General features: G+C 45.4%; 1 protein-coding gene across 1 annotated transcript; it reads right to left on the reverse strand.

The window, feature by feature from the left end:
• Positions 1–1017: 1017 nt before the first annotated feature.
• Positions 1018–27182, reverse strand: polr3b (polymerase (RNA) III (DNA directed) polypeptide B). The gene is made up of 28 exons (XM_076265775.1): positions 27002–27182; positions 26700–26732; positions 26399–26455; positions 26246–26310; positions 26086–26161; positions 25491–25591; positions 25274–25365; positions 25018–25135; positions 24677–24785; positions 22809–22931; positions 21139–21255; positions 20893–21027; positions 19045–19206; positions 18626–18826; positions 17874–18036; positions 16801–16954; positions 15237–15311; positions 14882–14980; positions 14458–14585; positions 12481–12690; positions 11733–11891; positions 11436–11553; positions 11140–11282; positions 3996–4099; positions 2170–2336; positions 1931–2044; positions 1653–1826; positions 1018–1529 (listed from the first exon to the last, which is right to left on the reverse strand). The coding sequence occupies exons 1-28, from the start codon at positions 27071–27073 to the stop codon at positions 1400–1402; spliced, it is 3399 nt and encodes a 1132-aa protein (XP_076121890.1). The 5' UTR covers positions 27074–27182; the 3' UTR covers positions 1018–1399.
• Positions 27183–27955: the final 773 nt, after the last annotated feature.

Consider the following 27955-nt stretch of genomic DNA (forward strand, 5'->3'; position numbering starts at 1 on the left):
GGCACAAAGACGAGCAGCGCAGCCGCCCGTGATTAGAAGGCATCCGCAACTCTCTCGAAGCATCATCACCATCCCCATTCAGACTCTCCAAGTCTGTGATTTCTCCCCTTATGATCTCTGGAGCCTCGGCCCTTTCACGGCCCTGATATCAAAAAGCACAGCTGCCAATTACAGCGTTAGCATGAGGTGAAGGGCCTAGCGCGACCCCACACCCCGACACCAACACACCGGACCAATCCCACATCGGGAGTGAATGGGCATTGACGCATCAAACGTGTCCACAGACAGGGCTGGGAGAAAGCGAGAGGTCCAATGAAGATCTAATTAATTTGAGTTTGAGAGACAGGAGACGAGCAAGCATGTGGTGGTGGTGGGGGGGTTGAGGTGGGGGATGGGCTGTCTTTCTTTTCCTCTTCCCTTCTTCTCTGCACATCCTTTTCTCCTTCCTCCGACTGTCACTGTATCATTAGCCCCTCATTAGCTGGGGCAGGTGCAGGCGCAGCAGAAAAGGACGCCCCCTCAAAAATGCCACCCCCCACCTCCCACCACCACCCTCCCAACTCACCCACCAAAGAGTGAGTCACATTAAGTAGTGGCTCTGCTGGTGTGTGTGGTGCGAGCTTTTGTCCAATCAAAGACTGGCAGTGATGTGGGTGTGGGTGGGTGGTTGTATGTGTGCCTATTTGTGTGTGTGTGTGTAGGCCAGAGCTCAGGACTTCTGTAAAAACAGCGGTGGAAAAAAGGGAGGAGGTGGTCCATACAAAACAAGCCTCTTTTTTCCCGCTGTCAATGTTGTTACACTAGCACTTAATCAAGGACACACAATACCTTTCACCAAAGCTCCGACACCAAGCCTCCACTCCAGCAGGCTTTGTGCACCCGCGCACGGATCTGCTGTTTGCACCTCTTTAAGCTAATCATAGGCAGCGTCTGAAGGAAATCCGGCAACAAAAATCAAATGAATGAATGAATGAATGAATGAATGAGTGAATGAATGAATGAATGAATGAATGTTGCTTTAGTTGAAATAATACTGTTTATTCACCCATTTACTCATTTAGTTGTGGTACCCAACAAGAAATATACACAAGTAAAGCTTTAGACAATTCTAAATGTATAACTGCAAACAAAAAAGTCCTCATGTAAAACATGAATCCAGTTAACCAATGGTTAGTCCCATTAAATGTGCTAATCTTCTCGGCTTTCTACAGAGGAATAGAGCCATAGAACCGTAATCCTCCTCCATGTAACTGATTGCCAGTAACTGACGGAGTCATGATGAGGAAAAGCCATCTCTCACATGTAAACATAAAATTGATATGGCACATCACAGGTGCACAGATGGAACTAAAGTCGGTGTGTGTGAGCGTCTGGAGAAGTCTGGGGGTTGGGTTCCAGATCAGTCGTTGTAGCGGGCCAGTTTAAGGCGTGGCACAATGTTCATGGACTGCAGTTCCTGGAAGAGCAGCTTGCAGGCGTAGGGGATGCGCAGGGAGGAGACGTGGCACGAGGACTTGCAGTAGTGGCACCTGTAGCACACAAGAGCACAGCATCAGAGGCTGCCGGGGGCAGATGTGTGAAGGACACATCTAGAACAAGGTGCCCAAGGTACATGAATATAAAACATCACACATGCACACAGAATGACGTACCAGCCTGAGTAGCCTAGCAGGCCACACTGTCCACACACATCCACCTCAAAGGCATCACTGGAGATCATAAGGCGCTCCAGCAGTAACATGCTGGCCCCATAGCCAATCAGACAGTCCCTTTCCATCTCACCCAATCGCAGGCCACCATCTCTCGAACGACCCTCTGTGGGCTGCCTACGGTGCAACAGTATCATAGTAAACAATCTTCAACGTCACAACAATTGATTCAAGTCATAACATCAGGAGAGGCCAGTGACCGGTGGACCGCTTGGACATACCTGGTGAGCACGGCCCGGGGCCCGCGGGCTCTGGCGTGCATCTTATCCAGCACCATGTGCTTCAGCTTCTGGTAGTACACCGGGCCAAAGTAGATATACGCCTCCAGTGGCTCCCTACGGCATAGCAGCACACAAAGTCATACACATCACTTTAGAGCAGGAGATGCAGGAGTCACCCACTGGGGTGCGGGTTTGTGTACATGCGCTGGCACTGGCGAGGGGTGGTTGTGGCTAATTACCCCGTGATCCCCGAGGTGACGTAGTCCTTGCCCTGGTAGTTGTAGCCGTAGCGAATGAGGTCCTCACACACGTCCTTGACCTTGCTGCCCCCGAAGGCCGTGCCGTAGTGGAACCTGCCGTCCAGCACGCCTGCCTTCCCTGCCAGCAGCTCAATCAGCTTCCCCACCTGGCCGGGGTCAAGGCAGCGTTACAATACAGCAGTAGCAAAGACTAGCACCTTACTGCTTCATATTCCAGCCTTATTTCCCTAGAGAAGATCCTTCCTCTTCATGTGCCAACACCACATTTTTATTATCTTTTATTTGTCATTACCTGAGTGTAATAACACCCTTATTAACATGTTACTAAACCCAAAAACTGCAGCAACATGAGACTTTGGTACGAAAATATATAATAAGCAGCATCTTATTGCTGCCATTTTACCTAAGCCTACCACCAATGATGGACAGAACTCATAAAAGGCCTGTCTGCCATGGTACAGTAGCAAAACAGTTAACAAAATCACTCAAAGGCTACAGATATGTCTTGCTATAAAACAGGAGTGGCACCTTTAAAAACAATATGAGCCAGTGAGTGTGAGTGGCACAGCAAGAGAGAGTTGCTGTCTATTGCTGACAACCTGCAGTTGAAGTTCAGAGGGGTAAGCCCCGATGATCCTGTCTGATCCGACTAATGATTCGACTATGGTCTGTAACTGAAGTGTGCAAGGGCAAGATATTTCTCGGTGACATTTACAAAAGTCTAAGCTAACAAAATGCAAATATAATACTGAAATACAAATTGGGTTTATCTACGGAGACATCCCTCAATTTTTGTTTACTTTTCCCCAACCAGTGCGGTGAAGTGCAGCGCTACTGGTACCCCAGCACACACGAAGGCTACAAACGCTCTACAAAGTGCCGTTTGTGTAGGTTAGGTAAGCTCTACGCACATTCAACGGAAAAACATTCGTGTGAGGATTTTAGGCTGCACAGATTCAACACAGATCCAGAGATCTGGCTAGGTCTGTTTTTGCAGTCAGCGGTGCATGCCTGAAATAAGTGAAGTGGTGGCACATGAAAGCATGACGGCATAAGGGGGGTGGCAGAAATGACGCTTTAGGGGAAACGCTATGAATAGCTATCGATGACTAATATTACTGAAACCACCGTCATAGGGGAGACAAAGACAGTCCGACTCACTCAGAGTCTCACAGTCCCACAGCACAGCACAGCACACATCTTGTGAATGGGTGAGAACAGGAACAGGGGTGAGGAGTTTGGAGGGGGGCATGGTGGGGGTGGGGGCATGGTGGGAACTCATAAAAAAGTGTATCAGCGCTCTGCGTCCCACACAAAGCAGCTGCCATTCATCCCCACACCAGAGGGTCAGGGGCAGGAAGAGCCATGGCACCTTTAACCCCACTGCCCCCTGACCACCGAGAGTGGAGTCACGCACATTACACACTGCCACAGGTCAGGTGCATGACTTACTGATGGTTAATAATTTATGTCATAAATAACAGCACCATAATAATGACTTAATAATCACCACAGCAATTTGTGAACACATAAATTCTCTCATACTGAATTGCCTCTGATTGCATCAGGTCTAAGCGGTTCACTTGCATTGCACCATGGAACAAACAAAATGGCTATGCACAAAGCACTTTCTTTCCCTTATTAAAAACTATTCAATTAAACCACACTGTCCACTCTGTAGCATCACATTTGGACTGCACTTAACACATGAACACAACAGATCTGGTTGAGGCAACACATAAACCAAAGCATTTTTGAGAACCTCTGGCCTTCCTAACGTCCTGTCCAGGCAGAGGGCAACTTACCGTCATACGGGAGGGGTAGCCGTGTGGGTTCATGATGATGTCGGGGCAGATGCCCGTATCACAGAAGGGCATGTCCTCCTGAGGGACGATCAGACCACACACTCCTGAGAAGGACAAACACAGAAATGGACATTGTGGTTACATAGTAACCCAAATGACTTTGTACCGTAATCAGAGGCGGACAGAGTACACAGCTTCATTACTTGAGTAAAAGTACAGATACCCTTTGCTAAATTTTACTCAAGTACAAGTAAAAGTACAACAGTCAGATGTCTACTTAAGTAAAAGTATTGAAGTACTTGTTTTTAAAAGTACTTGAGTATCAAGAGTACATTTTCTAAATATTGCATTACTACTGCCACAGTGCTTACATTTATGTACAGAAACATCCTACATGGATTTATGAAATTTTTTAATGTTAATACCTTGGAGAATGTAAAAGGAATTGAAAGTAAAATAAAGTAATTTATATCTTTTTACCATGTTGCCAGGGATGGGCAGTATTTCTAATACATGTATTTCAAATACAAAATACTATTTTGTAATTGAAACACTTGAAGCGGAAACTATCATTAACTTGTTCAGAAAATTGAAATAGTCTGGCAAGGTGGGGCCACAGGTTGGCACATTCCCAGGATGGACCTGTTGCGTCTTCATCCATTGTTTCGTCCATGGTTTCGTCTCTTATCTAAATCTAACCATGGAGTTGACTTTGGCGGAAAGCTGAAGGTGATTGCTGGCTGTCCCAATCAGTGGCGCCTGCACAATCCAATCACGTTTGAGAGGGAAACAACAAATTGAGGGTTTCCGAGATTTTTGCTTTTTCCTTTTTTTTTAGAAGTAATAGATACTCACGGCTATGGATAGAAATGTAGTGGAGTAAAGAGTACAATATTTGCCTCTCAAATGTACTTGAGTAAAGTCATGAGTACCCCCCAAAAATGATACTCAGTACAGATCCCTCAAAATTGTACTCAAGTACTGTACTCAAGTAAATGTACTCCGTTACTGTCCGGCTCTGACCGTAATGTTTAAAAACAAAGACTTGTGTTTATTCTTAAGCTATGTGTTTCTCCAAGGTACTTTTGTAGACTAATAAGACAAATGAATGGAAATCAGTGGTGACATTGGATAAAATGTTCAGTAAATACAACTTGATTCTTTGTTTTGGGTGCATTGGTATTTTTAAGGAAAAAGACTAAAGATTACAATTCAATCCTTCAATATAATGAATATAAAGCACATGAATAAACATCTTCATGCCTTCAGAGTGAAATCACTGGGAAATTATTAGGAATGTCTATAACCATTATTTGACATTCATATTCTGCAGTTATTCAAAACAGTAAATGAACAAAAATGTGAAACTATCTGAAAACAAGTTTTTTTCCAGGTCTTCTAGGATGCCTAGAAAAGCTGTGATCTGAATACTGCACCAATCCCAAAAGCTGGCCCAGCCCTAAGACTGATGTCTGTGGTCCTCGGCTGGACCTGTCTTGTGAGTGTCCTTCAACATATGCAGTGCAGTGAAAAGAGGAGGAGGAGAGGGAGAAGAGTAGTGGAGACTCACAGCGCCTCACAAACACATGCAGAGAGGAGCTGGAGGAGAACCATTAGACATTCACATGATGGAACAGCCAACGGTAGCGCGCCCTAAGTGTGAACGCAAATGTTTACTGAGGGGCCAGCGTGCGCGCGCACGCACGCACACACACACACACACACACACACACACACACACCTCGCCTACCCCATGAGCAAACACATCACTGGGCCATTTGCAAGTGCTAAAGAGAGAGGGAGAAAGAGGGGTGCAGGAGGAAGTGAAGGGGGGGGGGGGGGTGTAGGGGGGGTGGACGAGGGCTGCTGGGATTATGCTGGACAGTGAGAGGGCTAAGCAAACAGCCAGCACCAAATACAGCTCACAATGAGTGGCAGGCCCAACTACAAAACCAAGCACGCCATTCAGTGACCGCGAGGAGGGAAGAGAGGGACGATGGCCTTTTCGTGCATCAGAGCAGAGCCCGTAGTGGACTTCCCACTGCTGGCCTGGTGCTGCCTTACAGGAGGTTTCACTGACTAATGCTGAGCAGCTACTTTCCTTGTATCTGCTCCATAATACTTGTCTGGCTGAGAGCTGCGTTGATAGGGGGAGTGGGACAGGTTAAACGTAGAATGTTTTCTAGATGTTACGTTAACGTAGGAATGAAAAAGAGAAACGCTACGACAGCAGAAACGTTGGGAGAATGGTTGAATAAGAGAAGAGAGATGAGAAAGCAAGAAAGAGATAGCATAGGGAGAGAGGTGGTGGAGAGAGCAAAATAAGATAACGGTGGAGAAATGCGTTGAGACATTGAGATAGAGGGGACAGTGTTCCTGGAACAGGCATCCACTGGGTTGTTTGTTTTGTGTGAGGGTTAGTGATGAAAGAGCCATGAAATCAGCAGAGAAAAGCAAGACAGGGGCGAGGGTCCACCGCAACCCCCCTACGTCCACTAACACACACACACACACACACACCAGGAGTCCCCTAGATCGTCATTTCCCCCCACTAACGAATGCACGCACACACACACACACACGCGCGCACACACACACACACACACACACACACACACACACACACACACACACACACACACACACACAGAGAGAGAGAGAGTCGAGTCTTCCATCAGCCCTTATTACCATACTTTGGCACCTCACACAATAGAGGCCCCCCCCATGCTGACTTTCCCCTGCACAGTAACACTGCCAACACAGCTGTGTCTGAGTGCGTACACACACATATATACAAATATACATAACTGTGTGCACATGTGGGTCACTGGCAAATGATTTGCTGCTCATGCTCTGATGAGAGCTGGTGAGCGCATAAGAGACTAGGAATGATGAGGGAGGGCAGGAGTGGCCGAGTAGCAGAGAAACTCCCTGTCTGCTCACGTGAGGGGCGGTGGGAATGCTTCTCAGGAAAGCTCAACATTAGCTTTAAGGCAGGGCAAGTTATATTAGTAATTAAAAGAGAACAGTATAACTAAAATTAAAAGATAGAAATATTAGAGAATTAAAATAAAGCTCTAATTATATAAAAAGGCCATTAAAAGATTATAATTAAAAGATAAGTAAAATAATCAAAAGAAAATAACAAGAATATGATTGAAGTTTAAGTACAATGGTTTTAAGCTGAATTCAAAATGGCAAGATAGTACATCTGGGGCACATCTAAGATCATCTGGCAGTTTGTTCCAGTTGCATGCAGCATTACAGCAAAATGCTGCTTCTCCTAGTTGACTTGCATGCTCGAAAAGCTCTAAGTTTATTCTCTTTAAAAACATATCAGAGATGCATTCTGGCCCTAACCAGGCAGTGAATTATAGTCTAGTAGCACTTGAGAATCTTTTTTCTTTAGTTTTGAATGAGCTACAGGTGTTTAACAGTCTTTCTGTGAGGACCAGGAGACTATAACAATTGTCTATCCTACTGGAAAAAAATGTCTTTGGTATGGCTGGTGGAAGAGAGATCTGATTCTCTGTCAAGATTTCAAACTTGGAGACTATGAGAGTGGAGGTCTTCGTTATTAGAATTGTTTGTTTTCTCTTTGCCGTCAAACACAATAATCTCTGTTTCATCCTTAGTTAGTTGAAGAAACCACTGGCTTCTCAAATCATTTATTTGCTCTCAGCATTGACACAGGGAGTCTACTGGGCTGGAGTCACTGGGTCAGAGAAACAGACGTATCTGTGCATCATCTGCATAACTATGGTACTCAAGTGTTGTCTTGTGGAATCTGGCCCAAAGTTAGCATATTGACATTGAACAGAAGAGGTCCCAAGAGCTGACCCCTGGGGGATTCCACATGTCACAGCCACACCATCAGCTTCATAACTTCCAATGGGGAATAAGTAACTTCAGCCTTCTAAATGAACTAATCAAGGACTGTACAAGAAAGTCCTACTCAATTTTCCAACCTGTCTAACAGTACACTACAATCTACATAATCAAGTGACAGCAGAAAAAAAGGCAAAGCCCACACATCTGAAGCAGACATTAGACATGGATATGGAATTCTCTGCTGAACTACACATATGAAAAGACACAGAGGACAAGACAGTGTGTGGTCTTTCATCATTCTCTATCCAGCTAGAAATAGGTATCAAAGCTAGGTAGCTCCTGAAAGTTGACCAATGTTTGGGAAGTACCTGACAGTTCTGTTGAAAGCATACAAAAACCACAAATAACCTCCAAGTAGCTTACAAAAATGTGAAAATGAGAAAAAAGCTATTTAAACCTGATCTGTTGGAAGAAACAATAGTGACAAGCTTTTAGTAACGCTTTGTCCTATCCCAACAGTAATGCTTGGTAATTTTCCACTCAAAGCTCCTACGCAGCACAAGTCAGACGTGCCGGTGATGAGTGGCCCGTTTACCCCTATAGATGACCCTTGCCTGACCTCTGTGTTGAGGTGCCACAAGCATATTGCTGTCAGGGCCGGTGACTGGCTATCCCAGTGCTTGTTCATTATTAGCTGGGTGAATTATGCATGGCGCCAGTTAGCTTTCTGATTAAAACATCAGGCTGGCCCTGCCTTTGTGGAGTAGCCATGAAACAATGGGGGTGGTGAGCTTTTTTTCCTTCCCAGGAGCGGCCTACAGCACTGCTGTGGTGGTGTGAAACATTTGCATAGTCTGGCTCCGGACAAAGAGCCAATTAATTGAAAAATGGCCCCTCGAGAAGCTGAGGATGTGTGTGTGTGTGTGTGTGTGTGTGGGGGGGGGGGGGGGGGATTTACTAGACTTACTTTTCTAAGTAGGACTAGTGTTAAAACTACACTCTCACACACAAACAAACAGAAACAACTAAAAATGGCTCATGCAACCCCAAATCAGAAAAAGTTTGGACGTTGTGTAAAATGCAAATAAAAACAGAATGTGATAATATACACTTCTCCTATACCCATATTTAGCAGCAAAAAGAACATAGACAAAATATCAAATGTTTAAATGAACATTTGGACTATTTCATGGAAAATATGTTCATTTTGAATTTGATGCCAGCAACATGTTTAAAAAAGTTGGGAAAGGGAATGTTTACCACTGTGCTGCTTCACCTCTTCATTTAACAACATTCTGGAAATGTTTAGGAACGGAGGAGATCAGTTGCTAGAGTTTTGAGAATGAAATCTTGTCCCATTCCTGCCCGAGATAGGTTTGCAGTTGCTCAACAGTATGGGGTATTCTTAATCATGTTTTTCATTCCATGATGCACCTAATTTGACAGACTCTGTCTGCAGACAGGCCATTTTAGCACCTGGAACATTGAATGGAGAAATACTGTTTAAATATGTGCAGAATTCATTCTGCCATTGTTTTCCTGAAATATTCAAGGTCTTCCCTGAAAAAGACATTGCCTGGATGGCAGTATATGTTGCTCAAAACCTGTATACATCATTCAGAGTTGATTGTGCCTTACCAGATGTGCAAGATGGCCATGCTGTGGGCACTAATGCTCCTCCACACAGTCATAGATGTTGGGTTTCAAACTAAGCACTAAGCAATATGGATAGGCTGGATACTTGGATAGGCCCTGTACTCTTTAGCCCAGATGAGTCTATGATTTCCAAAAAGAATTGCAAATTTTGATTGGTCTAACTACAGGACCTTTTTCCACGTTACCTCAGTCCATTTTAAACAAGCTCAAGCCCAGATAAGACGGTGGTATTTTCTGTATCATGTCTAAATAAAATTTTGGCTGTTGCATGGTAAAGTTTACACTGGCATTTCTGAACTCAGTATCAAACTGTGCACATAGACAATAGTTATCAGAGGCTTTCCCGAGCCCATACAATTTGTTTTTACAGAAAGAGGTCTGTTTTGATGCAGTGCCATCTGAGGTCCAAAAGACCACAATCATCCAATATTGTTTTACAGCCATGTTTCCCTTGTTTGCAAAGATTTCTCTGGATTCTCTGAATATTATCATATTATATTATGTACTGTAGATGATGAACTCCCAAAATACTTCACAATTTCATGTTAATAAGCATTACAATTACATTGTTTACATCATTTGTCCACACAGGTTTACACAGAGAGCTGAATACCCCTACATTTTTACTTCTAAGAGACCCTGCCTCTCTGGGATGCTCTTTTTCATACCCAGTTATATGCCAGTTACCCTAATTAGTTATGAAACATTTCTTTCTTTTGTTTTCTTTATCATTACACAATTTTTCGAGCACTTTGTTATCACCGTCCAAGCTTTTTTTGAAACATGTTGCTGGTATCAAATTAAAAATTTGCCTGAGGAAGACCCAGCCGGGTCGAAACGTTGCAACACATTAAATATATGGGAGTTTTAGCAGAGTGCGGGCATTTCATTCCTTTGCAGTTATAGTTCCATTTGCCCTGCACCTCACCGGTGGGGATGTGCACACCTCCACTACTACTCATTGCGATCAAATTCAAAATGAACATATATTTTCCCATGACATAGTAAAATTTGTCATTTTCAACATTTGATATGTTGTCTGTGTCTTTTTTGCAACTAAATATAGTGATTTGCAGATTATTACATTGTGTTTTTATTCACATTTCACACAATGTCCCAACTTTTTCTGATTTGGGGTTGTATGTCAGAGCTGGCAGATATGGTTTTCACATTCAGATCCACACAAAAGCTATGTTGGAATATATTTCATATATATTTAATAGTAATGTATTATATCGTTAAGCAAGATAGGATAAATTATTCCACAGGACGCAAGTAACACCTATGAGAAGTGCCTGTGTGCATGCTAGGGCTAGTGCACAGAGGACACAGGTCCATCCCCCCACTGTTACACATCAAAGCTGTCCTTTTTTAGAATTTGAAATTAGTTGAATTAGTTTTAAATTACTGACAACTAACTGTTTTCTCCAGACTTGAATCTTATCATTGCACTGGGATGTGTCCACAGAAGCAACACTGAAATGGTTGGAGGTCCTTAGCATTCTGAAAGTGGTATGAGGAGTGTGTGTCCGTATGTGTGTGCGTGCCTGTCTGTTTGAATATCAGCTTATGCATGTGTGTGTGTGTGTGTGTCCAGCAGTGGCGTTCTGTGGTGTGGAGTGTACCGGCTCAGTGCTGAACTATGTGTAGTTCCCACCTTTCTGTCCGTGTCGGCTGCTGAACTTGTCTCCGATCTCGGGCCGTCTGGTCTGCCGCAGCAGGATCTTGATGAGGAAGGCGTCCTCGGCGTTGGAAGAGATCATCACCTTCTCAATGTACGAGTCTGTGGAGCCCTTGTAGCTGCAACACACATAAACACCTCACTTCAGCCTGAAACAATGATAGGAAACACTTCAGCTGCTATTAGTCAAAACAATGTCCTGAAGGAGTGAGTGTGTGGTAAAAACAGTCTCCAGCAGTTGTGTGTGTTTGTTTACGTGTGTGTATTCTTACGTGATTGGCACATCCCGGTACTGTGGTTGACCAGGCTGGGCAGTGCCCTCCAGTGGCGTCTGGGTGACGGTGGGCATATACTTATTCACCAGCACCTGCTTATTCTCCACCTTTTCACCTGAAAAACACACACACACACACACACACACACACACACACACACACACACACACACACACACACACACACACACACACACACACACACACACACACACACACACACACACAGAGTGAGTTAAATAATATCTGGACTGAGTTCCTGGTGCACTGTTTTCTCTTTATTAAAAGTGCTCACCAGGGGAGCAGATGCCATCAGCGTCCAGGATGCTGTGCCTCCAGATGGGCTTGCGGGTCTCTGCGTCCAGCATGGGACCCATCACCTTGTCAAACGTCTGGTTAGTGTAGCGCTTCAGAGTACACTTGGCATTCTTGTAGACCAGGCACCGCCCAAACCCTGAGAACATCAATCACACAGCCATGAGGGACCGGGCAACTGCTGCAACAAAATGCAACAAACGGCTAGTGGGATCCAGATCAGACACAGGTGAAATCAGCTGAATTTGAAATATCTGTTGTTTTTCTTTTGTAAGCTTTGTAAGATTTTGTGCCCCCCCACCCCAAGTTCCAAAAACGTCCTACCTCCGGTGATTTTTCACATAGATGTCCGTTTCTCGAGGTCACCGAGTACTGTCGCTACAAAAACCCCTCACAGCCAACAGCTAAAGCAGCCAGGTAGCTACAGCGCTACACTCTGAAAACATGAACAAGGGGGCTCATGAATGACTACTCAGTGACCTCGGGAAACGGAGATCTATCTAATCGCCGCCATTGTCCTTTAAGGTCCTTTGATAGCATTTGAGATGAGAGGGAGTGCCAAGTAACACCTAATAATATCATGCTGCTTAATAACAGATTCTCTTTCCATTATAGGATTGGTCAGCTTTCAATATTTTCCAGGTCATCGGTTTCTCCCTTTCAAGAGAGACCCTGCCCCACAGTGCCCTGCTCCGGGTCAGTGGGCCGGCACTGCCCTTTCCTCTCACCTCGGTCCAGAGAGGCCTTGTTGAGCACCAGTGCGTCCTCTATGTCGTAGCCACTGTAGCTCATGACGGCCACCGTGGCGTTTTGGCCGGCCGGGAGCTTCTCAAAGTCGATCAGCTCGATGGTCTTGGTCTTCACCATGGGTTTCTGAGGGTAGGCCAGCAGGTACATAAGCGTGTCTATGCGGTTCCTCTGATTATAGCCGATGGTGCCTGGAGGTCAGAGCGACAAGAAGATCATTACAGGTTTAAAATGCTTTCTGCAATGCATCACACCACAGGGGTGTCAGAGAACAGGCATTCAGTCAGGATCTTCAAGCCATGGTGTCACAATGGAAGTGGTCATTCATTCTGATTCAAAGGTGGTTGTAGATTTGGACTACAACCTGATGTGTCCCTGCTCAACCAGAAGTAGATGAGCACACCAATAACTTGATTGAATAACTTCATGAGGAAGTTTGTATTTCCAACGAATCAACACTACTCCCCTCCCAGATGGCTTTGACTTCGATAATCAATCAATCAGCGCGCTCAATAGGTGTGGCAGGGGCATAATGCATGTAGCACAGGGCGGGGGCGACCGGATCAGAGAGACTCAGGGACACTGGGACAGATTTAACCAGCAGATAATCCTTTTGGAGACGCCATCGCCTGTCACACAGCCCATCCAGCAGCTGAATGCAGCCCTCGCTTGAGTGGTTTCACCCCGCGGCTGAGGGGATGCATCTCTAGTGGCAGAATGTGCTTAAGCTACTTTGTTTTGTTGTGGAGGGGGGGGGGGGGGGTGTTGGTGTGGCAATGGTGGAGATTGTGTTTGGGGGGGTGGGGTAGATAGTGTGTGGTGCTGTTAGAGTTCGGAGCAGCAAAGCGGGGCAGTTTATGGCACAAAAGCCTCCGCCCCTCGGGCCTTGACATTTGTCAGATGCTATTACTGCACAATCAGGCTACAAGTTCAGATCCTGCCATTATGGGCCAGGGGCCGCACAGATAGATTTGCACATGTATAGGCCCTGTCCACACACACACACACACACACACACACACACACACACACACACACACCAGAGGGCACTGGACCAAATAAAGTTGCGTTCCCTGTGGTTATTTGTAAAGGTCTGTGAGGGGGAGGGTAGGGGATGCGGAGTGGAGAGAGGGAGCTGAATGGTGATGGTGTGCGGCGGCCCAGAGCTCTGGGGTCGTGTTGGTAACGGGGGCTCCCGCCGCCCTCGGCCCCTCTCGCAGCTGAGCATACTGACCCCCTGGACGGGGGCCGCCGCACAATGCCGTGGCCCGCCTGCGCTCGCAGACAGTGGCAGGGAGAGGGCCCCTGTGCACACAGCACACAATAGGGCCCCTACGCAAGCACGTCAACGCTTGGTGTGTGTCTGTGTGCGTGGACACACACAAACATTATGATGAGTGTGTGCACTGGAGTGGGTGAAAGTCTGTACATAAGGATATGCAGGAGTCCAGTGAATGTCACAGGGAACAAAAACAATACCGGTCTAGTGTGGGTGAGTCCTTCTCGCCGGTGTGTTGTGGAGAGTGCCATGTTACAAAGTTAAAACACTTTGGTTTGTCTGTAGGGACCCTTTCCACAGTATCACAGTAGTGTAAGGATATGTTGAGCCTGGCTTAAAGTAGCGACTTACTTTGACATGGTAAAGTTTTGCCTCCATGGCAATCGCTATTTGACATTTCACTGCAAATACATATTACAGTTTTACTCAAACTACCCCAATCAACGCTGTTAAGTTATAAGTTAACGCTGTTAACTCCAACGACCGTCTACACTACACTAAAAATAGACCCGAGGTTGTTGTTAGATCAAACTTTTCTTTTAAAGTAATGTATGACTTTTGTATGACTTTTTGTATGAAAATAATTTTAAGTCGCTTTCGACAAAAGCACCTGCATAAACATAGACATCAACATATTCACATACATCATACACTAATCATCAAAGCGTCGGTGCCTTACCCATGGCTTGCTTGCCCATAGCACACTGGTAGGTGTTTCTGGGCGACTGGTTGTGATGGGGGTACGGGATAAGGCCTGCACACACACCCAGCAGAGTGAACGGCTCAATCTCCAGATGTGTGGTAGTCCTGGAACACACACACACACACACACACACACACACACACACACAACACACACACACACACACACACACCCCTTCAGGAGAGTGCTTAACACCTAATTTGGGCTGAGTGGGTTGTTCAGCAACAGCATGAGACAGAGAAGAGGCCGTGCCGAGGACTCCACTCCATACAGAAGCTCAGGACTTACTTGGTGATCATGTGCTCATACAGAGCTCAGGACTTACTTGGTGATCATGTGCTCATACAGAGCTCAGGACTTACTTGGTGATCATGTGCTCATACAGAAGCTCAGGACTTACTTGGTGATCATGTGCTCATACAGAGCGATGCTGCAGTCGTTCTCCTCATTCACATCCAGATACTCCACTAAGCTCTCATGCAGGAAGTCCTCAAAGTTCCTGAGGGGGGATGGGAGACCGTTGTAAACTGTTAATACATCATCTTTACTAAACACGCCTCATTCCTTATAATACATACATATCAAATGCACACATTTCATATTCAGTGAAATTCACCTTATACAACTTGGAACATCAAGCCACAAGTGAAATGGAAGCCCAACAAGAATTGTATTCTCTAGTGCAAGAAGACTATGCTAAGGGCTGCTGGAGTGTATGAGGGTGGCGGTGTGTGTAAGGCGAGAGAGAGCAGCACCTGTAGCCCTGAGACAGCTCCTCAATGTGTTTGTTCTTGACAGCCGGCTGGCCGTTCTTCACTATGATGTAGGGCCTGAAAGAGAGCGCGCGCACACACACACACACACACACACACACACACACACACAAAGAGGCATCTGAAAGAGAGGACCCGCTCACAAAGCCAGCTGAGACTAAATGCCATGCAGGAGCACAGAACACAGACAGATCATAAACGCTTGGCACGCCGGCTTTGGGAACGCTGATGATGGAGGTGCTGATAACATCACACAAGCCTCAATGTCTAGCCTCACGCGCGCCTCAATGTGGAGAGAATGCAAGTGCATAGACAACCACGCATTATCAGCAGAGAGATTGGCTTGTAGCCAACAGATAAACGTCTGCACGCCAATCATTACATAAACAACAGACTGTGGCTAATAGATAAGTAACATTGTATATAATATTGAAGTAAGATTATTGATTGTGGAAATGATGTAGTATGCTCATCATTATATATGAGAACCTCACCCATCTTTTTTTTTTTTTAAAGTATATTTTTTGGCCTTTTTATGCCTTTAATTAGATAGGACAGTGGAGACTGACAGGAAGTGAGTGGGAGAGAGAGTCGGGGTGGGATCCGGAAAGGACCACGGGGCGGGAATCGAACCCGGGTCGCCGGCGTACGGTGCAGGTGCCCCAGCCAGTCGCGCCACTGCTGGGGCCGAACCTCACCCATCTTAAACAACAGAGAATAATATTCATAATGTGTGAGGGATTAATCCACTAATTCGGACTGACACTTCCAGCTGAAGTCAGATCTTTGGATAACTGCTCCTCTCAGTCTTAATATTAACTTAGTGATGCTTAACTACACAGCTGAATGAAGCATGATTTATTGCATGCATCTGTATAAATTACATGGATCATGAGGTCAATATTTATGTCTATATGAGTATGGAGGAAATTATCTGATGAATGTATGTCACGAACAATGACATTAACAGTATAACAAGTATATTATGAGTAAATATACTGTATACGTGAAAGTGTCCTTACATTGGAGGACCCGTGAGCATTTTCGCACTTGTCTTTAACCTACATACTGATCCATACTCTCCTCTTAACCTACATACTGATCCATACTCTCCCCTTAACCTACATACTGATCCATACTCTCCTCTTAACCTACATACTGATCCATACTCTCCTCTTAACCTACATACTGATCCATACTCTCCCCTTAACCTACATACTGATCCATACTCTCCTCTTAACCTACATACTGATCCATACTCTCCTCTTAACCTACATACTAATCCATACTCTCCTCTTAACCTACATACTGATCCATACTCTCCTCTTAACCTACATACTGATCCATACTCTCCCCTTAACCTACATACTGATCCATACTCTCCTCTTAACCTACATACTGATCCATACTCTCCTCTTAACCTACATACTGATCCATACTCTCCTCTTAACCTACATACTGTTCCATACTCTCCACGTCTAAACCAACGTGGTGGCAGTGAGTAGGTTTCACTCGCGGTGGTCCTCGCCCGGTCAGCAGCACATACCTGCACAGCCTTCCCCCGTCGGAGGAGATGTAGACACAGCGGTCGGTCAGGTTGGTGGAGATGGACACAAACTCGTTGATGAAGCCTGCTCTCCGCATCAGCCGGAAGGTGTTCACCAGCTTGGAGTGGTCACGGATCACACCCAGGATATTACCTGCAGGGAGAGGGAGAAAGGGGTCAGCGTCTGCTCTGGCTGCCATACCAACAGGGCTGGCTCTTTGGGCATTGCTGTCAGGGTGCAGGACTATCACACCATAGACCCAGGGTAGAAGTGTGGTGGCTGTTAGCTCCATTTACTACAGAGATACACACATCATCACATCACATCACACACACACACACACACTATACTTGAGCTACACTGTTGGTACAGTATGTGAGATGGCTAGTGCATAGTGTATACTAATGACACAGTCCTCAGCAGTGGTCTGCCAGCATACACAACGAATTTGCGGCTTACATGAGAGGTGCTTTGTGAAGCAACACTGAACTGGGTTTCTGTGTGTACACATTTATGATTGTGTGGAGTTGTGTGTGCACATATACAGTATGGGTATGTCTGTGTGTGTGTGTGTGTGTTTCTACTGCTGCTGCTTTGACACCTGCTGCTGTTAATTAATTAAGCAGGGAGGCAGCTGGTTTAACGACACTTTATCAGTGCTTTAGAAAACATATACATTAATTAATACTGAAGCGGCTGTCCTACGCAACATGACATTGAAAGCTAATCTTCAGGGAGCTGGTTAGCTCTGTGGTCCAGAGGTTGGCTGGACTTTTAATATAAAAGGATATATTTTTTCTTTATTTTTTCTAAAATACTTTAGCTTCAATCTTTTTGAAGGCAACCTCTTTATGCAAAGCAGTATTATTAAATTATAAGCAATTATGAACACGTCTTTTAGCATTTTCAAATAATAAAAAAAAACACAACAGTATAATTCAGGCAAACACTCTTTGTACTATGTACTATGGTATACATGCATGTAGTTTCTGTCTGTGCATGACTGAGTCTTTCATGATTCTCAGTGAGTTTGAGTGTGTGTGTGTGTGTGTGCACGTGTGTGTGTCTTCACCATTGAGAAAGACCAGGAAGACGCTGGGGTAGGAGAGCTCCTCTCCACACAGCAGGTTGACGTCCTCTACGCCCAGGTTGAAGGCCAGCTTGATGATGGGCCCGTCCTCCATGTCTGTGGTGATGTGCGTCATCAGGGCCAAGTTCTTCACCAGGCCACAGGCCTAAAGGACACACAAACAGCGGCCTCAAACAACACCCACGACAAGTCATCAACCAAGCCCTACTGCAGCTGAAAGGCTACTTTGAAAAACCATGAGGACAGGGTGTATCATTTGTGCATTACACGTCCATCACATTAATGGCTGTCCAGTTGCTCTGTGTTGCACTTTTGGAGCGGACCTGTGCAGGCTACACTGACTCCGCTAAATCACCGCAACAATTCGACACAACCCAACTGGAAAATGACTCTACTATTTAGAAAACTGATCATGTAGCACTCAAAACAAATCATGCTCAACAGCCCAGAGGTTACAGTGACTTGTGGAGGACCTACTGTATTCCTGTGGTAGTTGCATGGGAACTCTGTTGTAATACAGCTTGAAAAGCACAGTGTCCTTCATATGAAGCTTGATGAGCTCTTTCAGAGAGGGGTCTGACAAACTAGACATTAACGGATGCAATACTGCTTATACATAGAACACACTCATCTACATATTTAGCTCTCCTGTGCAGAAGGTGGGTGGCGTGCATGCTGGAACCCTGTAGTCCAGCTCAGCCCCCTTGGTCAGCAACAGCAGGAGGATGACTCACCTCTCCCTCAGGTGTGTCGGAGGGACACAGCATGCCCCACTGGGAGGGCTGCAGCGAGCGCGGGCCGCTGACCTTGCGCGTCTTCTCAAATTGGGAGGAGATACGCGTCATCATGCCCAGGGCCGAGATGAACGACAGCCGGGACAGTACCTGCGTCACGCCCTGCCTGTCCATCTTAAACCTCTTAAGTGACCAGTTCCCCTACAGAGAGGGAAGAGAGGAAACAAAAACAGTGGGTGGGGACAATCAGGCAGGAGAAGCAGAGGATGAAAAAGAGGGAAAAAAAGATAGCATGAGGTTTATTTAGCTAATATGGCAGACAGAGAGATGGTGAGTCTCAGGAATAGCTGCTCTGCTGTGCTCAGAGTTCTGAATCCACAACGTAACAAGAGAGTTACTGCTGGGCTACTCCAACTCACTGTGGAGATGGCGTTGACCATGCCGTTGGTGATCTGGTCCTGTCTCATGTGCTTGACCACGTCGAACTGAGCAGCTCGCTGCTTGGGGATGATCTGGTCAGCGATCTTCTTCAGCTCCGTGTTGAACTTCTTAAACAAATCCTCAAATAGCAGGGACAACAGCTACAGAGAAGAGGGACAGGAGAGAGGAATGAACAAGACTGTTGAGACTGAGTAGAATAAGCTCAAACTACACCCCCATGTCAGTCACTCAAGCAATGTAGTCCAAGAATTTAACTGTTTTAAAAGTAAAAGTACACAGAAACACCGGGGACATAGACAGCAAATCACAGAATGACGCACTGATCGAAAGCCTAAGTGGCCCAATAGTGTAGCAGGAAATAGTTCAGGGTGAAGCAGACTTTCAGCGATCACACAAACTGAGATGTCGTGGGCCTCCAACTTCCCACACTAACTCAACTCTTCAACTGCTGAACTTTTAATAGCTGATTAATCTCTCAGGTGCTGCAGCACTCGAGCAACCCACGCCGCCGCCGCCGCGCCACCATCTCTCGAGCGGCGTATTCATCCGCCGCCATTTACGTGGGCCCATCTGGCTCGGGCGCCATCTCATTCTCCCCTTATCGGCTCGCCGGCCGCGCAGGCCGATTTAATTAACAGGTGTCCCGTCAGAGCGATAAGCTTAACCTGGACCCTCTCCCAGGGCATTCAGCACTCTGAACAGGGTCTTCGCAAAGCACCCTCTTCATCTCGCCTCATTCCACTCTCACCCTCACGCACACATATTTGCATACATCAAAACAAGCAGCGGTGGAAAAATTAATAAAGAAATTAAGCTCTCGCCGCACAGGCGGGCCAATTAGTTGAATGTCAGGGAATCGTAATTGCGTAGTGAGGAGATTGTGTGTGTGTGTGTGTGTGTGTGTGTGTGTCACTGTGTGTGTGTGTGTGTGTGTGTGTGAGTGTATAAGCCCCGGCTGAAAAGGGACCCTGCAGCTTGCACCCACCCCCCAGTTCCATCCGAGCCCTCGACCAAGAGGAGGTTGGCAGTGTTGTGGGTGTTGTGGTGGTGGGGGGGTTGGAAATTAAAAGCCCGAAGACAGACATAATTACATTATCAGAGCCTGGCTCACTGGATTAGCTCAATCGCTGGAGTCAAGGCGGCCGCGGCTCTTTTGTGGCAGCGCGCTTAAAGAACCCGCACGCTGGCGCTTGCACTGGCGCAGCCCTCGGATTTGGTGCCGCCGCATATCTCTTAGCCCACCAACACCCCCCCCGCACCCCCCCTCACCAACTCCAGAGGCGACAAAAGCACCACACCGCCTGGGAACGAGGGATGGAGGACGACAACAAAAACAGGCAAACAAAGCAGTGGGAAGAAATAATGAAGGTATTAATAAAGACAGAAAGAAAGAAGGAGAGAAAGGGAAAAAGGGGAATAAAGGGAAAGGAAGAATAGAGACAAAGAGGCAGGTGAGAGAGTGAGAGATTAGGGGGGGGCATATCTGCTGGCGCATGCCTGTGATCAACAACCATCAATGAATGTGTATCTGAGAATGTGTATCTGAGAGTGTGTGTGTGTGTGTGTGTGCGCGCGCGTGAGTAATTCAGTCTGGAGGCAGAGGTACAATTTAATTACCAGAAGTTTATGTTCCACTTCAACAAATAGTTTTCAAGTGTGCTGGGCTGTTTTTGGTCACCCTACGCCATATCGGCTGCTCGTTATCTTTAGACAAACATGGCTGGGTTGGATGCTGTAATGATGCTGTAGAGATACACCTCATTGCTTCACAGAGGGATAAGGGCAGCGGGAAACTAATGAAGGAACCATCGCAGGGACACACTCACCTGGCCAGCCAACTCCAGACGCTTGTTGCCATAGTAATCGCGGTCATCAACTTTGTTGTTCCCCTGGGCCAGGATGACCCTCCGCACCATGACGGCTAGATAAATACACTTCGCCCGGAAGTTAAACTCTTTCACCTGGGGGGGGGGGGGGGAGGGGAGGGGGTGTTAGAGCTGATGAGAATACTGAGAATCTGTGTGTTTGTATGTGTGTGTGTGTCTGTGTGTGTGTGTGGTGGTGCTACTTACAGGTACGTGGGTGAGGATGGTTGAGGCCAGCAGTTCTCTGGCCTCCTCCATCTTGGTTTTCTTGGGTCCACCCCACATCCGCTGTCGTCGTACTTTGTTCCCGATATACTTCAGAGCCTAAGCACAGACACAAAGACAGACAAATGAACAGAACAGAGATGTTTGGATCCCACAAGAAATCTTGTAAATGCCTTAATAAACCTTCATATATTGACTGGCTGTAAATCTTGGTCTGGTGCTTGTTTTCCTCAGTAAGAAAGAGCAGTGACAAAAGGACTGGGGTTTAATTACTGACGTAGGTGAAAATGGTAATGGATCATGCTGTCTTTTTGTGCCTTACATCATGGTGCCACTAATCATGTCTGACAAAACCCAGTTGCCATGGAGAGGCGGTTCAAAAATGCAACATTTCAGGTTGTTTAATAAGAAGCTCACTGGATGCACCTGCCAACACTCAAGACAGTGGCAGAGGTTCCAAGGCAGAGCCTGAAGACTTGACAGGCCTTTAGCACACATGGATGTCCACAAACACACACTCCACCTGAGTCAGCGCTGGCCATGCATGCTGACTGGTCGGCTTTGGCACATGGGTCGGAGGTCACTGTGGCGGTGGGCTTCTCCTGCAGACCACCCACACTGAGCCGCTGACAGCAGTGGGCAGCAGTAGCAGCTCACAGGGGCTCCCTGCCACACTGACCCTCCCTAATGCCACTCGCCCACAAAAACAGCACCCGTCAGGCAACATGGGCTTATTTTTTTCCAGTGCCCAATTAAGTCCATGCCCAATTTAATTTGCTATGGGCTTCCCATCCCATTAACTGAGGATGCAATTTCATCCAAAAGTCCTAAATCCAAAAATGTGTAGGTAATTCACCACCTAATGTGACACAATAATGTTATTACAACTATTATTAAATTACCGACCACATATTCATTTGGTACAAATAAAGATAAAACTTCTTTAAGAACTTCTTTAGGTGGGTACACACGCTGACTTCGCACTGGATGTTAAATTACCAGTGTAGTTTTCCAGACACTGAGAAGCTCTACATGAATCAATAAAGACATGTCATTTTTCAGCCTGCTACACCAGTGGGCTGTAATCACACATGGCTGTGACCATGTGTCTTGTCTTCTGGACAATGAGGCAGGTCACGCGGCCTTATCGTATAACTCATTAAAGCCCTATAGAGCACAATGAGAGCATAACCGCGGGGACGGGCCACGTGAGCGCTAAGCAGACATTCAGAGGGGCTCAGACAGGGGTTGCTAGGAGGCAGGGACGAGCACAGCTGTGGATGCCCTCTCACCCTTCGAGGAGGTAGAGGTCTGAACCTCGCTCTCGTGTGCTAAAATACCACCAGGCTGAGTAGTGGCTCCAACACATGAAAGCTTTTTTTCTCTTCTGTTTGTAGAAGATAAAATAATGTATTTTATGTTTTATTAATGTGTGAATGAATATTCTCACCATCAAACAAACAGACCATTTTCCACTTCATTCTTTCATGTCATCATAAGGAGACCCTGATATCCTTAACAACCAGGCCCAAAACTTATTCAATGTCACTTTGTCATTCATTCCCCCTATTATATGGTATCTGGTTTGCTGTGAACTGATCTTTCAGGCCAAAGGTGTGTGTGTGTGTGTGTGTGTGTGTGTGTGTGTGTACCTGAGTCTGTGTAAAGATCTGGGCCTTCTGGCACTCCTCCAGACTGGGGCCGAAGGCAGCCATCACATGCTCCTCAGTGCCGATCATCTGCACAATCTCCTGGTCACTCTCCACACCCATCGCCTGGCAGGACACACAGGAGAGGAGGGGGAGGAGATGGTGGAACAGGACTTAAGGCAAGGAACATTTGCAAATAATTTACAAATCTTAAGCAACACAGCCCAATTCAAATTCAACTGCGCCAGAACACTTTAAGCTCTCATGGAAGAAAAAATAAGGGACGCCGTAGTAGACCTTCTTCGAGTAAGAGTTAAGGAAGGAGGGGACCTGCATATATCTAGAGGGGAAGACAGGAGATAGGCTGTTAATCATGAAGCTAAACACTGAAGTAGGTTTTTATAAGGTTTTGTCATAAACAAAAACAAAATACGTCAAAGGTTGGCTGTGGTTCGTACACTAATCAGGCAGGAATGTAAATTAGAATCCAGGAAAGGAAGCAAATGAGACTACCATAGTAGATGTAGGCATGGGTAGAGGAACAGGTGAGATGAAATACTATAAATTTACCACTATAAAGCACAAGCTCATACACCTGCATTTACCTCCAAGAACACATACACAACAATTAATGAAAGCTAATTATATATCAGCATAGAGCCACATACAAGGCTGCTAAAGCAGGTCCAGATTTCATTACAGGTCAGTGGGTTAGGGGTGTGTGTGGACTCATATCACAAACCAGGCAGAATATCTGTGTCGAGCTCAAAGGCAGAGGCAGAGGAAAGCAGAGCTCGGCTGGCTGGAGTGGAGAGGGGAGTCCCAGGGTTCCCTGACATTTGCTTATGCTAATGGGGCTGTGTGGGAACTCTGGAGCTGGAGCTGGGCGCTGGGTGTGGGGGGCAACGCAGGCTCAGGCTCAGGGCTGAGAGAGCAGAGGGGTCTGGCCCTTCTGAAGGCTCTCTGGAGCAGGGGCTCCCAGGCCTGAGTGCAGAGTAAACACTCTAAACTGACACTTAGCTGCCAATATAGCCACGGAGACATCAGAGCGGTCAGAAGCTGCATTCCCATATGGATGAAGAGTGCAGTGGGCTCTTGATGCGCTCACATGGATCTAGGGGAGCGGGCGCTAATTAAAAACCGCAGGTCAGGATAGAACAGCCACCAACAGATGAATGGATTCCCATTAGGGCATAGGAACATATGGAAGAGAAAATCTTAATTAGCCTGAGACTTTTCTATGAAGTACTGTTTGAACAGACATGAATTGTTTCTACTGTAAAACAATGTTTTGCATTAAGAAATCAAATTAATCAGTAAAATCATTTACAGGAAAGTGAAGTGTCATGGTACACCACTGTATAAGAAATCTATTACATCTACTTTCTCTGCACTCTTTATGATAATCATAGGACATAGGCATCACAAGGGGTTTTGTGTGACTATGGTTAGGCTATGGCGCCCTCTTTTGGCCATTCTTCACCATACTTCCATCACACACCTACAGACTCTGAAGAATCACTTAAAGAATAATTTAGATGTTCGTTCTTACCATTCTAAGTATATTTTGATGGTAACTGGCATTTACAACAATCGCTGGCTTTTAGATCCTCCTTTTAATGTCATATGGTTATAGGAATAAGTGACAAACAGGTCTGTTGTTCTCTCCAGCCACCGAAGCTATACACTGTGTGGCTTTCTGATCTGGGTCTAAAACTCCATGAAGATGTAGGGCTAGCTTTTACATCAGCTAACAAGCACATTGGCTTTTACCAGTGCCAGTTGTGCAGTTGTTGGTGTTTGTAAGGCAAGCAAGCTTGATAGTTAAAGTAAAAGCCTCTAAATTTAAAAAATAAAATAAAAAGTAATACCTTGAAGATGATTGCAATTGGTGCATCCTCTGACAAGGTGTTGTGCTTCAGGTAAAAGCGACCCTGTTTTACAATCATATTGGTCCTACTCTTCTTCTCATGGGTGGAGCTGTGGTCAAACAACACCAGACAAACCATTTAGACTCTCAGACACAGACAGACACACAGACACACAGAATCACAGACACACACACACACACAAAAGCTCAGCAGGCACCAGAAAGGTGTGATGGATAACATCACTGATCATTTCATTTAACATACATGAAGAAATGTGTTTTATCAATGTGGAGAACTTGCTGTACAGGCCATTCTGGATGACCAAAAGGTGGGAAGGTTACCTGGTCACTGAGGCTCCAACTGCACCCTTCCTGTCCTGCTCCACAATGATTCTGTTCTTGGAAAGCTGTTCTTGTATCAGAATAACCTTCTCTTGACCTTTGACAATAAAGTAGCCACCTGCACACAAACAAAATATGTTATCAAACATAATAAGACTCAAACCATAGCATTGCAATGTATGTATGCAAATGTAGTTACTCTCGAAGAGTTGTATGCATGCTTCTGGTTCATTGTTGGGGCTGAAGTGTGACTTGCCTGGGTCCAGAGGACACTCGTTTAGTTTGGAGAACTCCATGGGTGTCTTTCCTGTTAGAACACAGTTGGAACTCCGCAGCATAATGGGCATTCTAGGCAACAACAACAAAACAACACCTTTACTTACAACGGATCAAAACTACTGCTGGAGGACATCTAAAAGATGCCTCTCAACAACCAAAAAGACTACAATAACCAGCATAAACAGCTAATTAACCTTCCGATAGGCAGGGCATTCCGGATGATTCTCTGACTCCCTCGGGTGTACTCAATGTCCACTGTGATAGGAGCAGAGTACGTCATTTCTCTCAGCCGACACTATCGGGTATAAGAGCAGACAGACACACTGATAAGGACAGACAGACACACTGATCAGGTATAAGGACATAGAGACACACTGATCTGGTATAAGGGCAGACAGACACACTGATCAGCTCTTTGCAACTTAGCTCTAGGGCTGCACAACTTGGGGGAAAATATCTAATTGAGATTATTCTGATAGACAACGCAACTGCGATTTGATTTGTGATAATTTTTTTTAAAGTCAAGCTTTAGTTCGAAATTCCACTGTTCAATATTCACCGTCTGTTACACAAGGGGGGTGACATGAATATAAAAATCATAGGTATGACAATATTAAGCACTGGGACAGCGTAGCACGATTAATTGCAGCCTACCGTAATTGCATTAGTTAAAATTGCAATTTTGGTTAAATATCGATACATTTTGCAGTCCTGGATAAACCTCTGTTCTGGTACAAACATACAGAGGACAGGGCAGAGAGACACTGGCAACAGTCAGTAGATAATTACCTCATGTGGAGACACTGGTCGTGTTACATTGAAGCTCTCTTCCACATCCGGCATGCCAACATAAATATTGAGATATCTGAAAACAGAGATAGTGTGAGTAGGAGTGTGTGAGTATGTGGGGTAATCTACTTCAAAGCTACATGAAAAAAGAGCCACTTACTTGAGGTACCACATTGGGTCAGCATCACTGGTGATCTTTTCATTGGCTTTCATGATCTTCTTTATCTAGGAGTGAAAGGTTGGAGCCAGTGAGAGATTGACTAATGCTTATGGAAAACATATAGATCTATGCCAATTATTTGCACTAGCTTACCTCCACATTGATGAAGTAATTGAATGAGTCTATGTGTTGCTTCACAAGCCCTTTGACCTAACAATGGATATGAAATGACAGGTTGAAGGTTGACTTCAACACATGGCAACACATTTCTTGCAAACAGTCTACTGCATGGAATCACTTGCTGCATCCAAAATGTTTCTAAATGATCCAGAGTGATCCGCCATGAGATCTCTTGGCTATATTCACAATAAATTGGAAGTTTAAAGTGAATCTACGTCAGTATAGAAAGCAGAAATAACAGACAGTGGTGAAGAACAGTATAGTTTAATCTCACCTTCAAAAACGCCGGGAGCAATTTCCATTTTTCCTGTGTAAGCAGACATGGATCGACAGTTACAACTTCAATTGCACATAGCTTGTTAGCCTATCTGAATGATCCACTACATCTATAGCAAAGATCCTTGATTACTAGCTCCGCTTGAACCCTCTCTGTCTATAGTTCCTGCCAATCGAAGTGAAAGTCGAAATTATAGTCATACAAAGCAACCAAGAGCATATCTGCGTTCATAATATGTTCTAGGATAAACGCCTGTAACATTATAATATTTTCCAATCACATCTCATGCGAGTTCTCACCTCCACAGTATTTACAGGTGCCGCCAGTTGCTGAGGGGTCATGCCCCTGAACTCCTCTTGAAGAGCGTCCATAGTTTACTCGTTTTATAACACACCAAGTAATTATAAACGATTAAGTTGTTACAGCAACATTACTTAATATTTACACATTGATGCAACATTGCATGTACTTGTCGGAAGTTCGCCGAACATGTGAGCTGAGAGGTGTAACACCGTAAAGGCACCGTGTGGCAGATTGTGGGTATAGAACGCGTTCCGGTGGACAGTAATGATCATGGCAGTGAATATTATTATGACTGCCGCGCAGCGAAGCGGCGGTCATATAGGTTTATCTCAAAGGGGCCATGTCAACCCATTCCATAACCACTCATTTCATGTATAGCGCCACCTAGTTAAACACAAAAAAGTAAAAATGAGGTGTTGTAATCGCAGGTATCTGTGACCTAACATAGTCAAAACTTCACGAAATTGGAAGTGTAGGATCATTATGACACCCTCTGAATGCACGCCAAGTTTCGTGGAATTCCGTTCATGGGGGGGCCACACAATAAATGAATTTATGTTACTATACACCAACTGGCCTGTAGGTGGCCAGAGACAGTTTTCTGTGAATATCTCGAGAACCGTAGGGCCTAGGAGGTCCACCTTTTTTTTTGTATGTTGGTCTTAATGGGGCATGTCAACCTATCCCATTACCACTTATTTCATGTATAGCGCCACCTAGTTAAAAATTAAAAAGCAAAACATTAGGTGTTTTCATCACAATATCTCTGGCTGACATGGTCAAAACTGCATGAAATTGAAAGTGTAGGATCATTATGACACCCTCCGAATGCATGCCAAGTTTCGTGGACTTTCGTTCATGGAGGGCCTTACAATAAAATAATTTATGTGTACATTTAGTGACCGTACACCAACAAGGATTCCCGGGACACTGAAAGACCAGGGTACACG

This window comes from Alosa pseudoharengus, unplaced genomic scaffold (assembly GCF_046254945.1).
Source record: "Alosa pseudoharengus isolate Yale_2024_CS ecotype anadromous, Long Island Sound unplaced genomic scaffold, YU_APseudo_1.1 YU_APseudo_1.1_scf_10, whole genome shotgun sequence".
NCBI lineage: Eukaryota > Metazoa > Chordata > Actinopteri > Clupeiformes > Clupeidae > Alosa > Alosa pseudoharengus.